The sequence below is a fragment of the Hirundo rustica genome, chromosome 14 (genome assembly GCF_015227805.2).
Source record: "Hirundo rustica isolate bHirRus1 chromosome 14, bHirRus1.pri.v3, whole genome shotgun sequence".
Lineage (NCBI taxonomy): Eukaryota > Metazoa > Chordata > Aves > Passeriformes > Hirundinidae > Hirundo > Hirundo rustica.
This window is the reverse complement of record NC_053463.1, coordinates 6,799,154-6,812,496: the sequence shown is the minus strand read 5'-3', so window position 1 is coordinate 6,812,496 and position 13,343 is coordinate 6,799,154. Positions and strand designations below refer to the sequence as shown.

General features: G+C 55.2%; 1 protein-coding gene across 4 annotated transcripts in view; it reads right to left on the bottom strand.

Moving 5' to 3' along the window:
* Window positions 1-13,343, bottom strand: part of FLT4 (fms related receptor tyrosine kinase 4) — a 63,223-nt gene extending 49,880 nt beyond the window's left edge. For 3 of the 4 annotated variants that reach the window (XM_040078279.2, XM_040078280.2, XM_058422488.1), the window contains exon 1: window positions 13,183-13,313. In XM_040078279.2, the coding sequence (XP_039934213.1) occupies window positions 13,183-13,240 (58 nt within the window). In that variant the 5' untranslated portion in view covers window positions 13,241-13,313. Of the gene's footprint in view, window positions 1-13,182 lie in introns of all 4 variants that reach the window. The other variant, XM_040078281.2, reaches the window with a different exon arrangement.

Here is a 13,343-nt window from a genome sequence, read left to right as displayed (position 1 = left end):
AAACCTTGCCCTGCTCACCCTCTCTGCCCCAGCAGGGTGAGATTAACATGGTGTAGGAGCAGAGGCATTGGATGGCTTTAGGGGACTGATATCAGCGACTAACACCATTCATTACATCTCTGACTTGAAGGGATGCAAAGGATGGTCCACAGCTTGTGTGAAATGAGCGTTGGTCCAAGTCCACTGCTTGGCATAAGGTTTTGCCAGCACAAATGCATGGCCAGGAAGGGCTAGGGATAGCCCCCTGTGGGCCCTGGGGGTCTGGGATCTGTTCATTTATTTGGGATTGCTCAGGAGCTGCCTGCAATTTGGGATTGCAGGATTCAGAGGTTAATTCTGACTATCCAGGTGTAACCCCAGCAGCTTTGCTGGGCTGAGGCAGCTGTGGGTACAGACCCTAAGGACACAGCTTTGGCCACTGAGAAGAAATGGTAGCCCATCAGTGATTAAAAGGAGATGATGGCATGAAATTACAATCCCCTGCTTCTTACACTGTGCCTGATGGAATTATGAGGCAGATGACCAAGTACCTCTTTGTGCAACTCAGCTAAATTGTGGACTTTTCCATTGTGGGGTACCCACAGGGAGATTCCCAAAGAGAGATAAGCTTCCAGAAGACAAGTCACTACCAGCTCTTACACACCGTGATCCAGGTGAGACATCCAGGAGTCTCTAAACCACCCGCTGCCATAACAGAGTGGGTACATCCAGGATCCCCCTGCCCATGCCAGGGCATCATCCCCTTTCCCAGAGCTCCAGCTGCCCACACTGAGGCTGCTGGCAGTCCAGGCAAAACCAAATCCAGTTTCAGACCTGGGCAGAGAGTTCCACCCACAGCACCTGGACTTTGCTGCATGAACACAGAGGAAGGGAAAAGCCTGAGAAACAGCGGAGAGAGACCCTCAGATTCAACATCATCAACTACAGCTCCATCATGAGCCATTTCCAGAGGCTCAGGTGAACTCCTGCCGAAGCAAACTGCAGGTGTGCTGTTGGGGGAAGATGGAGTTCAAGCCATGTGAGGCCTCAGCATCCAACTCTCGCTGGGAGAAGAGGAGGCAGAGGCAGCTGACTGGCGAGTCAGACAGAGCCCGAGGGTCGGCACTGAGCACGGAGAGAAAAGGGCAGTAGCATTTGGAAAGAAAAAAAACAAGTCACAGATTTGCTTTTTGCTTGATGTGTGTGGGCTTAATTGTTGGCCTTTGAAGTTTAACTCTTCCCAAGACTGTTGGCTTATGGACAGAGTGAGCAGGATGCTGGAAAAACCCTGTACACCACTCAGGACAGGTTTCCCCCATGTAAGCAAAGCCTGGGGTGTGCTGCCTGCCTCCTGCCCAGCCTGCTGTGCCAGACTGACTGTGCTGGGCTTTTTCAGGGGTCTGCAAGCCCTGCAGCTGCGCTGGGAGACAATGTACCAAGTGGAAAAGACCCGCTCCTCCATCTTCATGTCCCTGGAGTCTGCATCCAGATGTTTGCTACTTAGCTGTGAACTGAAATCAACTCAGAGCCCTCAAACCAAACAGCTGCCTTGGAGCTGGCAGTGCCTGCTCTCTGCAGCACAACCCACCCTCAAGTTGATCTCCAGCTGCGGGGTGCAAGAGAAGCTGATTGATAAACAGGGTAAGTGGGGAAAAAATAGTTTTGCAATTAGATGATTATCTTGGCCTTGGAAAACCTGCATTCAGCTCCAAATCTGCTCTAGGCTCCCTGGAAGGCTGTCATACAGCTTCCACGTACCTCCATCCCTGCCTGAGCCACAGAGGGTAGGGCAGCAGAAACTAGGCTGCTCTAGCTTGGAAAAATGTATACTGGTGCAAGAAAGGAGGAATCCTCATTCCTTCTAGTTAGAGGTACACAGGAAACAGGAAAATAATTTAGCCCAGAGTCAATGCAACATGAAAAAGCTACATTAGATGAGGATGGGTGCAGAAAGTAGGAAGCACAAGCGAAATGCAGGAGGAATTTAAATGTCCTGATTATCAAAGAGGGGGCTTCAAGCACTGAGTATAATTTAAAAATAATAATAATACAGCAAAGGGGAAGAGTGATTAGGGGCATAGAGAGAGCTGGTGCCTGGGGAGCACGAGCCTTCCTCCCTGCGCAGGCTCTCCGTGCACACCTGCACGTGCACACGAGAGCACTGGCACGACCCTGGGTGGGGTGGGCACGAGGGGGGAGCCAGGAAGATCACAGGCACAGACTCTTCAAAGGAGAATTAGTCATCAGAGGTAGCGGCAGAGGAAGGAAGGCTCAGGTACGAGGTCAGACACAAGCAGCGAGGGCTGACGGAGGAGTTCTGAGCGCTCGCTGCAGATCTAAGAGCCTTCGGTGCGAGCAGGACGGGAGATGGGATCCCTGAGGTAAATGCACCTACAGCACGTAGGAGATAAGAAATGTCAACCCTCCTCTGCGCAGCTCAGTTTGGCTTTCTGCCATTCCTGAAAGCAGCCAGAGCTGCCCAAACCCAGAGCCTTCCCTGATGTGGTTAATGGAATCTTACTCTGTTCTCTGCTGAATCCTCAGGAGGGATGGGCTCTAAAGAGCTCAGCAAAGCTCTCCCCTCACACAGGACCTTGCCGGGCTGCACCTCAGCCCTGGCTCAGTGATCCCACCTGCTCCCTGCTGGGCAAAGAGACTTGAAGATGCAGAGATGCGGGGCAGTGAAAAGAAGTCTGGCCCTGTGGGGCTGTGCAGGGCATTGATGGCAAGTTACAGATGCACACGCTCTCAGTTTCTCTTGGCACAGAGCTGTGACCACACGCCAGGACCCGCTGCGGCAGGAGATAATAATCATCATCTCTGAGAGCCAAAGTGTATTGGGGCATTCACGTCACTTGAGATTAGCTGGCTGTTTAACATCTGCACAGATTGCTCTCTCCACCTCCACGTAACACCCCTCGTGCAGCTATGAAACTAATTTAATTCCCTTCCAAGAAAGGCTGAGTTGGAAATGTCACACTTTGTATATCACAGCACAATGCCTACAATGGAACGCCCAGCCTAAATGGTGGTGTAGGACCCTAGTGCTATTTGAAGGCCAATAAGCTAAACCTCCTCCTTCTGCTTTTTAAAAATAGCTTACCACAGGGTGACCAAGTTCCATAAACACGCAGTTACTCTCTGTTAGTGCGCAGAGGCTGACTGTTGTTTTCCTGCTCCAAGGTGCTTCCCTTGCCTCGAAGCGCAGTGGGAAGAGCACGCAAGCGGACAAGATGGGAAGGAAGCGTTTACACATGCTAATGACTTCCAGCCAAGGAGCACAAGTACCAACAGGGAAACGGTGCTAAAGAAACAACACGCCACTTCCTCGGCTCTCCCTGTTTGGTCACCATGAGGTACTTGATGCTCAGAGCCCTGGGGCAAGGCTGTGATGGCCTCTGCAGCCCCCCGGGAATTCAGGGTATGGATGAAGGAAAGACACATCGGCTTGGTCCACAAATGTGGGAGAAGCCGTTTGGGAATAGGGGTGTTTTGGCACCATACTGGACCAAAGGGGCCAGGACAGACACGGGCCCTTCCCCACTCCCAGAAAAATGTGTCTGGAGGCCAGAGTCCTTCCAAGTGCCATTCAGGTTCATTTCATCATACACATCTCTCTTTATGCCAGAACAGGTTTCCTAAGTTCATGTGGGGTCCTGTTTATTTTTCTTTTTTTTTTTTTAATTTTTTTTTTTAATCACTATTGTATTAAGAAGTGTTTTTCTTTTGGCAAAGGTTACCATGGGGCCAACGCTGTGCGGAGTCTCCTGCCTTCTATCACCACTAAAACCTCTGCACCAGAGCTCAGCCCAGCCACGTCGCTTATCTTCAATGAAGGCAGGCTTGGATTTCCCCCTCCGTATAAAAAATAGATCCCGGCACTCCCCCTCTCCCCCAGTGCATTCTTTCAAATGCCACCCACTCCTTGTTATTGAGGGGAGGCTGGAGAGGCAGGGATTAACTGCCTCAGGCTGCATCAAGCTTTATTTGTCTAAGCAGCCAAGGGTGAGGAACAGCCATAAATATTGTGAAATGCTGAACGTTGTCAAGGGGCAACACTGGGCAACGCAGGCACCTTGGCAGCAGGGATTGCATCTTGGGCTGGACGCAATCCTGGTGTGACTGACATCATTGGAAAGGTTCCTGCTTCCCAACAATACCCAACAAAGGGGCTTCGAGGAACATCAAACTCCATCCTCAAGTTTAAACTGTGGATGCCACGCTACGCCCAGTGCAGCACTAACAGTGGTGACTCTGTCAGTCCTTGTAGCACAGGAGTAAGCAAACATGGTGAGGAAAATGCCACTTCAACACTGTCACCCAGGGGGACACATCCTGGGGCTGAGCCTGCCTGCCCAGAACGGGGCACTACAGGATGTGCTGCAACTGCCCTTCCCTCGCACGCTGGGATGTCACAGCACGGAGAGGAGATGAAAGAGCAGGATATGCCCTGATCCCATCCCAGCATCAGCGGTACTGCCAGAGCCAGCCCTTACTGCCCAGGATCTGCCAAGTCTGACAGTTTGGCAACAGCCAACAAACCCTGTGAGGAGGCATCAGGCCCAGATGCACACTCTGTTAACTAAACTGCTTCACAAGGCATCGCCAGGTAACTCCTCTTGGAGGCAAGGCAGCCTCTTCACCCGTGCTACGTCCCAGCACAAGGACCGCGCACTGCTTGCCCAGGGGCGAGTGATCTCCTTGGTGTGGATGTGTGCATCTCCCACGGGAGCATCCCACTCTGCAGCTGGCTGCCACGCGCTGGGACGTGCTGTTAAACCTCTGCCCTTTGCCTCCCGAGGGCCAGGGGCCGCAGTGTGGGGAAGGGATTGATGGCCACCCAGCCCCACTTATGCCCCTCTGGGGACTCTGCTGGGGCTGGGGCGATGCAGGGTGTGAGTGATGGATTTCTGCGGGCGCTGGATGCCGTCACCTCTGCTGGCTGTGATTTCGCTTGCTGCCATCACTCTGAGCCGGCAGTTTCCAAATCTGAGTGTAAACCACCAGTCGTGCCCAACCTTTCTGCCTCAGTAAATGTCAAGATTTACTGTCATTCATGGAAACTAGTTGCCTGACCCGTACTTATGTTGGTATTTATTTTTTTAGGTCACCACATCTAACATCCATCTCAGTGGACACCAGTACTTCAGAAATGGGGAAAACAAGTTATGGATGGAGAGCTAAGTCTGGAGCTGAACCTCACTGTCAGCATATACATGTATGCAGACACATAAATGGTCTCAATCAGTTTGGGAAATTAGTGGAGGAATTTCCAGGCTCTGCTACACAGCCCTGTGGCTTTTTTGTGGAATAAATAAAACCAGCAAACCTTTTACAGATTTCCCTGCTACATGGAGAGCTCAAGTGCCTCTGTAACTCGGATGATGGAGGATCCCAAAACCCTCCATGGGTCTCCTGAGTCTTGTGAAGGTGCAGACAGACCTTCATAAACCTGTGGGGCCACTGCCCAGCTCAGGGCACCTCGCTGTGCCCTGCAAGGTCTGCCAAGCCCCAGCTTGCCCTGCCAGTAGCTGGAATGGAGAACCCACTGCAGGATGGGGAAGGACCCAGAGAGGAAGGGGACAGTGACCCAGGGGGAGGCCTGGGTGCCAGGGGCGCTGCTCACTGGCTACCACCAGCTGCTCAGCAAAGCCACCGTGAGCTTGCAAATTCTTTATGAACTTCCCATGTGACACAATTACTCAGGGGCCAGATTCTGAAGCTCTTCCTTCTCTCTTTACTCAGACCAAGCCCCACTGAAGTCACTGAAACATTGGCCTCAATACAACTGAAGGAGTTCAGGATTTGGCCCAGTAATAAAAACTTCCTTCCTTTGTCTACTGCTCACTCCACATGATCCCACTGCCTCCCAGCCTCCTCCTGGACTCCTCTCCTGAGGCTGGAGCCATCAGTTGTTTTGATGTTGCTCTTTCATTTTGCCCTCAGCCAGACTATGCCAGCGCCCTCATGCAGCTGCGAGCTGCTGAGGTGGAGGGAGCTGGGGTGGCCAGTGAAGAAGAGGGGGAAATTGTGGAGTTAAATACAACCTGGCTGAGGCAGAGAGCCGGTCTTGGGAGCATGGATGCATGCAGACACCATGCAGGCTGGGAGCTGGCTCAGCCATCACCTCCTTCAACGCCTCCATCAATTCCTTCAACGCCTCCTTGAGGACAGGTTGGAGCATCTCCAAAAAAGGCTTTCTCCCCCCTGCTGAGCATAGAGCAAATGCCTTGGGCTCTACACCAAACTTTTATGCAAGGGAATGGGTGAAATGACTCCTGCCCAGGAAAGTACAGCAGGAAGTTAACTCATCTCACTGCAATGACACACGCTAGAAAATGACACCATAAGAAACACATATAACTTTAAACAAATAACTTGCAAAATGAATTTTCCTGCTTTTTCTGCCTCAAAATAGCCATGAGGATACAAATCCCCGTCATTCCCCAAGGGTACCTCATCCTCAGCACGATCATCTGAAATGTGTACTCCAAACGGGGTTTTGGAGCAGGAGCTCCTGCTTCCTTCCCGTGTCCACCAGCCTTGCACACACGTGTGACACAGAGAGAGCAGCACAGGAACACGCACGGACACACAGAGCAACTCCCTTTGCACCAGGTTCCCTGCCTGTGCTGCTTGGTGACAGAAAGCAAACACAAAAGGGATTTGAACTCAGCTGAAGTGAGAAGCAGCATTTAGTCCTGAGGTACCACCATGGTTTGATGATCTAATGGATGCTCCATGTGGGTGACTGGGTCAGACAGTGGATGGCTCAGAGAGAACTGACACAACCCCTGTGAGCTCCTGCTGAGATTTTGCATCTCGCAGTGAGATTTTTAACATTCCTCAGCTAGGACTGAAAGAGAGGCACACTTTGGAGTGTGCAGCTCTAACCACCCTAGGGAGCACAGAACTCGGAGCAGCAGAGGAATGGTGCTCTCAAGGTGCAAGTCTGCGGCACAGCCTTTGCACAGGTCTGTGGGAGCCCTGTGCCATCCAGCCTGGCTGAAGCAGCCACCACGTCCCGCATCCCAATGCAAAACACAGCGGTGCCAACCTGGCCATTCCACAGACTGAGAGTACAATGCCCTGGCCAGTGGCAAGGGCTGCTTTGCTTAGGGCTTGCTCTTGAGTAAATACAGTCTTGCTGTACATTCTGCCCTTTTAAAGTACATTAATTGCCATGGAAACTGGTATGGCAGCAGCCTGGTGGCCTCCACAGATGCAAGGCAAAAATCAATGGATACACTGACATACAAGCTGTGTTTCAGGACTTTCTGTGGTTTTGAGGCTGGTCACCATGGGCACATAAAAGAGAATGGCTCAGACACTAAGAAGATGCCATCTTCCATGGAGAGAAAAATGTGGACGATAAAACATGGAGGAACAATTCCTTTGCTGTGTCCATCTGCTTGGGCAGTGCACTCTTATATGGGATCTGCTCCCAGTACTGATGCGTGTGCTCTGCTTGTAGCACAGGTCATCACTTCCAGCCCCTGCTGGAGCATCCCTGGCTGCCCTTCACATCCTCATTGCCAGTGAGTACAAAGCCTCACCTGGTCTCAGGTTTTGCTCCATGACTCCCCTCTGCCCATCCATGGCTCTTTCCACCAGCTCAGATGTCTCAACCAGAAAGAAGGGGAAAAAAATCCAACGTGACAGATGTATAGACACACCCCATCACTTCTTGGCCTTGAGAGTCTTTTAAGTAGCACCGAGGCGGTTTGTACACAGAGCAGCGTAAAAGGAAAGGCTGTGAGTGCCCTTCCCGCCCTGCCTGGCCGTCCCCGAGAAGCCGGAGCAAAGGGCAGCCCTGGCTGTCCCCTCCCAGCCAGGGCAGCGCTGCCCCGTTCCCTGCCGTGCCGCCCATCATAAAGGGGTCCCTGAACTGTTATCAGGCAGTGACAGTTTCCGCCATCAGATTCCTCCTGTCCGTCAGGAAAGCTAAATAAGGAACATCGTTCAGGCGGCTGCAGGAAGAGGGGAAATGCAGGGACATCCGGCCCAGCTGCCAATTTTTCCTTTCCCATGAACCACCACTGACCTCCGCCAAGGGAGAACCTGGACACCCAGCCTGGCATTGGCACTGCTCCTCTTGGTTTAACCCTTCTCTGGGGGGTGCCCTGGCCCCTGGAGCCTGCTGAGCAGGTGGTCTCACCAGGCAGGGTGGTGTGGCCATGGTGGGACAGAGCCTGGGCGCTGTGTCACTGTTGCTGGCACCGCAGATGAAGGTGGGCAGACTTGGTGCACTGGCTGGCATTTTCCCAGACAGCTGGAGCCAGGAGAAAGCTTAACCCCTCCACACCTGCACATGGGTGGGCAGCTACAGCTCACATAGAGACAACATGTCCCAAAACCATCAGCGAGCTGCTCCATCACTTCCCTCTTTGCATGCACCTCCACCAGGAGCAGAGTTGAGCTTATTCTTTCACTAATTCCTCTGAAACAGAACTGGGGTCTCCCAGGCTCTGGCAGGAGTTGTAACTCACCCTGGGCTGGCTGCTGCAGACAGGTAAAATTTCATCTCCCTTTTCTCTCTGCTCACTCCGGGGCTCTGCCCATCAGGGACAGGGACCAGGACAATCTGCAATCCACTTGCCCCTTTCTCATGGTCCTTCCTGTGAACAGCCCTGGGGTCTTTGCTGCCTTTCACTGCATAGAGCCCAAGCAGGGGAGCAGCAGCTGCCAGGTTATTATGTGCTCAGATACAGGAGACCACAGCACTTAAGTTTGCCTTCCCCCATCACCCTGTCCTCCCTGTTTGCCCAGTGAGTTTTCCTGACCCCCTAAACCGATCCTCCCTCATTAGCACATGACGTCCGTCCCATGGCACCTCCAGGTTTGGCTGCAAAGGCTGCATGAGGGATCCTTGCCCTGGAAGGAGGGGCAGAAACACAGCAAGAAAAACAATTCACTCGTGGGAGAAGTTGTAAGGTGAAACACAAGTCACTGGCTAAAAACTGTTTTTGCTACCTCAGCAGGGAAACGACTCCAGGAGAGACTCCAAGACTCCCCACTTAATATCCTCAGCTTATAAAACTTAGTGGGAGTTTCAGCACCGGCTGCTGCAGGGCCAGGTTTTTCACCCTCCTTCTGCTGAACTTGCACCTAGAGATGGAGCGATTTGCTCGACAAAAGGAGCGGCCACGCTGGGCTCAGGGCTTGTGCCTCCTCGCCGACTTGACCACAGGCCACCTCCGCTTCCACTATTCTGCCTTAACAATGAGGCACCGCAGATGGGCCATAATGCTGTGCCGAAAACCTCAGAACTATTCTGACCAAAGAGAAAAAGCCCCCCTGGGACCTGGCTAACCCCCTCTTTTAACAACGTGAAACGAGAAACAAAGGTCTGGGATAGCCAGAGGCAATAAAACCCCTGGAATTCATTTAACCAGTCACTAGATGCCAGTGCAGCTGCAGCAGTATTTCTTTTCCTAATGAAGGACAAAAGCACTGGCCCAGGGCAAGGCTCAGCTCTGGTCTCCCCGGAAAACCGTGGCATGCACCAGGAGGTCACGATCCCCCCACAGCACCCAGCAGGAGTGGGACACGTACCTGGTTGCTGCCCCTTGCCCAGCTGGCGATTTGCAGGAGCTGCAGGGGAAGCTGAGGTAGGTCAAGGCAAAACACAGCACTGGGCACATGTGGCTCACAGTCCAAGGTGGGAAAGGGGGGCTTTCAGCTTGAGCTAACCACCCCTGGATTTCCTCCTTGCAAACCCGTATACTTTTCCATGCACCACTGCCCGTGGACCCAGGCGAACATCTCACACTCACAAGGCCCTGTGAAGATGAGCTCCGCTGCTCTCAGCAGCGTGCAACAAGCCACCAGCCTCACATCATGCTCCCAACACGGGAATCCACCAGGAACTGCCTTCTCCAGGCGAGCCGTGATTTTGCAGCCCTCAGTCACAATGCCCCAGCCTGCCGTTCCCAGCGGAAGAGCCCTGCGGCTTTAGTCATTGCTCACACGGAAACCACCAGCACCGCTGGCTCCCCACCTTCCGTGGGCACTGGATCCTGCCATCGCAGGGCCTTCTGCTTCTCCTTGCATTTGCAGGAGCTCCCCATCACCCCCCATTAATTGCGGTTTCCCCCCACCTGGTTTGAATGCACAGCCCCCCCCAAACTGGGAGTGAGAAGTGCCACCCATTGTTCTGGGGCTGTTCCAGTCCAGCAGGCAGAATGCAAAGTCATCTCTGCTGTGCCAGCTGGAGTGGCTCAGGGGAAGGCAGGTGAGATAGGTGCTATCTCCAAGGCTCACCTTGCTCCCCAGAGCTGCTGAGACCTGGACACACCTGGGGACCCCGGAGAGCCCCCTCCTGCTCTGCAAGGCAACCTCCTGAGCGTGGTGGATGTCCCCTGTGGCTTTGGAGAAACTGCTCCCAGGTCACGGTCCCCTCCCTCCTGCTGCCGTTCCCGTGGGATCCCGCTCTCCCCTTCTTTCTCCAGGAACTGCCTCGGGATGCTGGGAACAGCCTGTTCCCTCCTGGCTGGCTGGGAGCACCTGCCCTTCCCACGCCTGCCCCGGAAAACACCGCAGCGAGGCAGGGCCAAGAGAAACCCTGGGGACAGTGATCCTGCGTGGAGCAAGCCCACGGGAGACAGGCAGCAGAGTGGAACGGGATACACTGGAGGAAGCCCCGTCCACCCTGTCTGCCCTGGCTGGGGACACTGTGCTGCTGGGGGAGTGTCCCTCTGACCAGACGTCAGCTGGAGCTCAGTGACGCCCTGCTGGGTGTTTGTGCAGGCAGTGAGCTGCGGGCTCGTGTGCCCAAGCCAAATCCCAGGGCGGTAGTTGCAGCTCACTCATCTGAAATCATCCTAAAGCAGATAGCAGGGCACAGAAGCCGTGGCTGCCCCTTCCCTGGCAGCCCCCAGGGGCTACAGGCTGCACCCCTCCAAAGAGCCGCTCCCCTTGGAGGCCCTGGCTCGTCGCTCTGGGTTGAGCCTGGTGGGGTTGCCGCGCAGTCAGGGCTGTTGAGCGAAAGGGTGTTGCTGAAACGGCCCACGTTTATTACTCGCAATAAAGCAACTGCTTCAAATCCCAGCTGCACAGGCAACTGTTGCTGCTGGCACGGTCAGCGCGGGGCTGTCCGAGCACCCGGCCGGGAATCCTGTGGGATCCGAGAGGGGAGCGGGCAGCGGCAGCCAGCGCAGCGGGCTCAGGTCCTACACAAGCACGGGCCCTTCCCTCACACTAGGGGCATATGCCCTTGGAAGCGGCAAGCCGGTGTCCCAACGGGATTGTTTGGCTGTGGGGGGCTCAGCACCGCTCTGTGTCCAGAAGATGGTGGCTCAGGGAGCACATGGTCCCATCACCATTCACAAAGGGCTACCCTGAGAGGCCAAGGTGATCTGGAATGCTGGGGCTGTTCCCCCATCTCACTGCCTGCACAGGCAGCTCCCCAGCTCCACTCCATCCTGGGAGCAGCACGGAGCTGCAATGTGTAAGAGTTTTGTGCTCTTACACACAGCATCCTCTAACGCTGGCCCATTTAAACAGGCACAGGTGCCAGACCAGACCTTTCATGATCCTGAGATGATTATTTCATCCTTCACAGGTGGAACAGTCTCACACACACACATCCCTCCTTCCAAGGGGAGCAAATATTTGCACCCCATTGGGATTATGGTTAATGGGAAATTTGTGCTTCCTTTACGCACTGACAAATTGTCCTCATTGATAGAGTGGAAGGAGGGGAGGCAAATCCCCATGGTACCATCCCCCAGTTGAGCTCCACATCGCCCTTCATCGCTGCACTAATCAGGCAGCACCGAGAGCTTCAAAGCTCTGCTCACCCTGTTCTGACGAGGCCACACAGCTGCGCTGGCCAGAGCCTCCCAGACACTGCTCCTGCACCTCCAGGAGATGAAAGAACCCGGGAGCAGCTACATCGTGCTCTACAAATTGCTAACAAGAGAGCTTTGAACAGTTGCTCTCACTGCAATGTCACCAGCAGTAGGTTTCTTTCTGCCCAGGCTCCTTGAGCATCCCCTGAGCTCTGGCCACCCATTGTGTCCTTTGGCCCCATGACACCAAAGCCATCAGCAGTTTTTTGGGCAGAGCAAGTTGACAATGACACTGCTGGTGACGCTGTTCATGCCACACCTGCAGCTCTCCTGTGAGCTCACTTCAACAATAGCAGCAAAAGCCACTGGTGATAGCCAGTCACTGAGCTGATGCTACAGAAAATTCTATTTATGGTTCCAAAATTCATTTCCCCACATTGCAAGCTTCCACCATTACTAACTTTCTTTCAGTCTTGCTCTGATCTGGGCTATAAATGCTTTACTCATCCAAGAAAGAGCTCCTCTGGGGGTATCTGGTGGGGTGTTGTGTCCCCACTGCCCTGGCAGTGCCCACACAGCTCTGCCCTTCTCACAGGCTCTGCTTGCTGGAAGGGCATTGCAGCCCCATCGCTGCCGTGGTGCTGCACTCTCTGCCCAACAGCCTTTTGCCACCGAAGTGCTGTGGGAAGGGAAAGCATTTCCCTGGGATCTGCCTCGGGTGACTTCCGAGGCGGACCAGAGCTGGGACAGGCAGGCTGGACAGCCTGGCATGGACCCCCGCCTCCTCGCGCCTTCCTCCCCGGCACTCACAAATTAATGACTCTGTGCGTAAAAAACAAATAAACAGAGCCGGGACTGGCCTCCAGCCGGGCGCGCAGCGACATCCCTCCCGCGAGGGTCCCGTGGGGTTCTTCCCCGCTCGCAGCGACACATTCGCGGCCCGAGCACGGCGTGGGCTCCCCGCGGCCCCCGAGCCCGCGGGGACCGCAGCACGGTCCTCCCGTCCCGTCCCGTTCCATCGCTGCGGGCACGCTGCCACCGCCGTCGGGGACACCCGGGCGGGCACCGCGGCGCGTCCCGGCCGGGGATGGGTCGGGCAGCGCCGGTCTGAGACGGGGCACCCCGGGGGGGACTGCGCTGGTCCCAGCCGGGGATTGGGGAGCGCCGGGAGAGCCGGTCCCAGCCGGGGATGGGGGAGCCCGGGACGGGCAGCGCCAGGGCACGGCACATCCCCGTGCTGGGTGAGGGACCCCGCGGCGGGCACCGCGGGTCCCTGCGCGGTCCGGGGTACACGCGGGCGGAGGCGCCGAGTCCCGTCCCGTCCCGCCGGAGCGGCCCCGTCCCCAGCGAGCCCGCAGGTGCGGGACGGGCATCAGAGCGGGCAGGGCAGCCCGCAGCCCCGGCAGCTCACCTGCCTCCGAGACAATGCCGAGCCAGAGCCAGAGGGGCAGCGTGCAAACTCTCCTCATCTCCGGGGCTGCCGGCAGGTCCGTGCGATGCGGAGCGGTGCGAGCGCCCCGCGCCCGAGCTCTGCTCCCGCCGCGCCCCAGTTGCGGCGACGCGCGGCGGCGG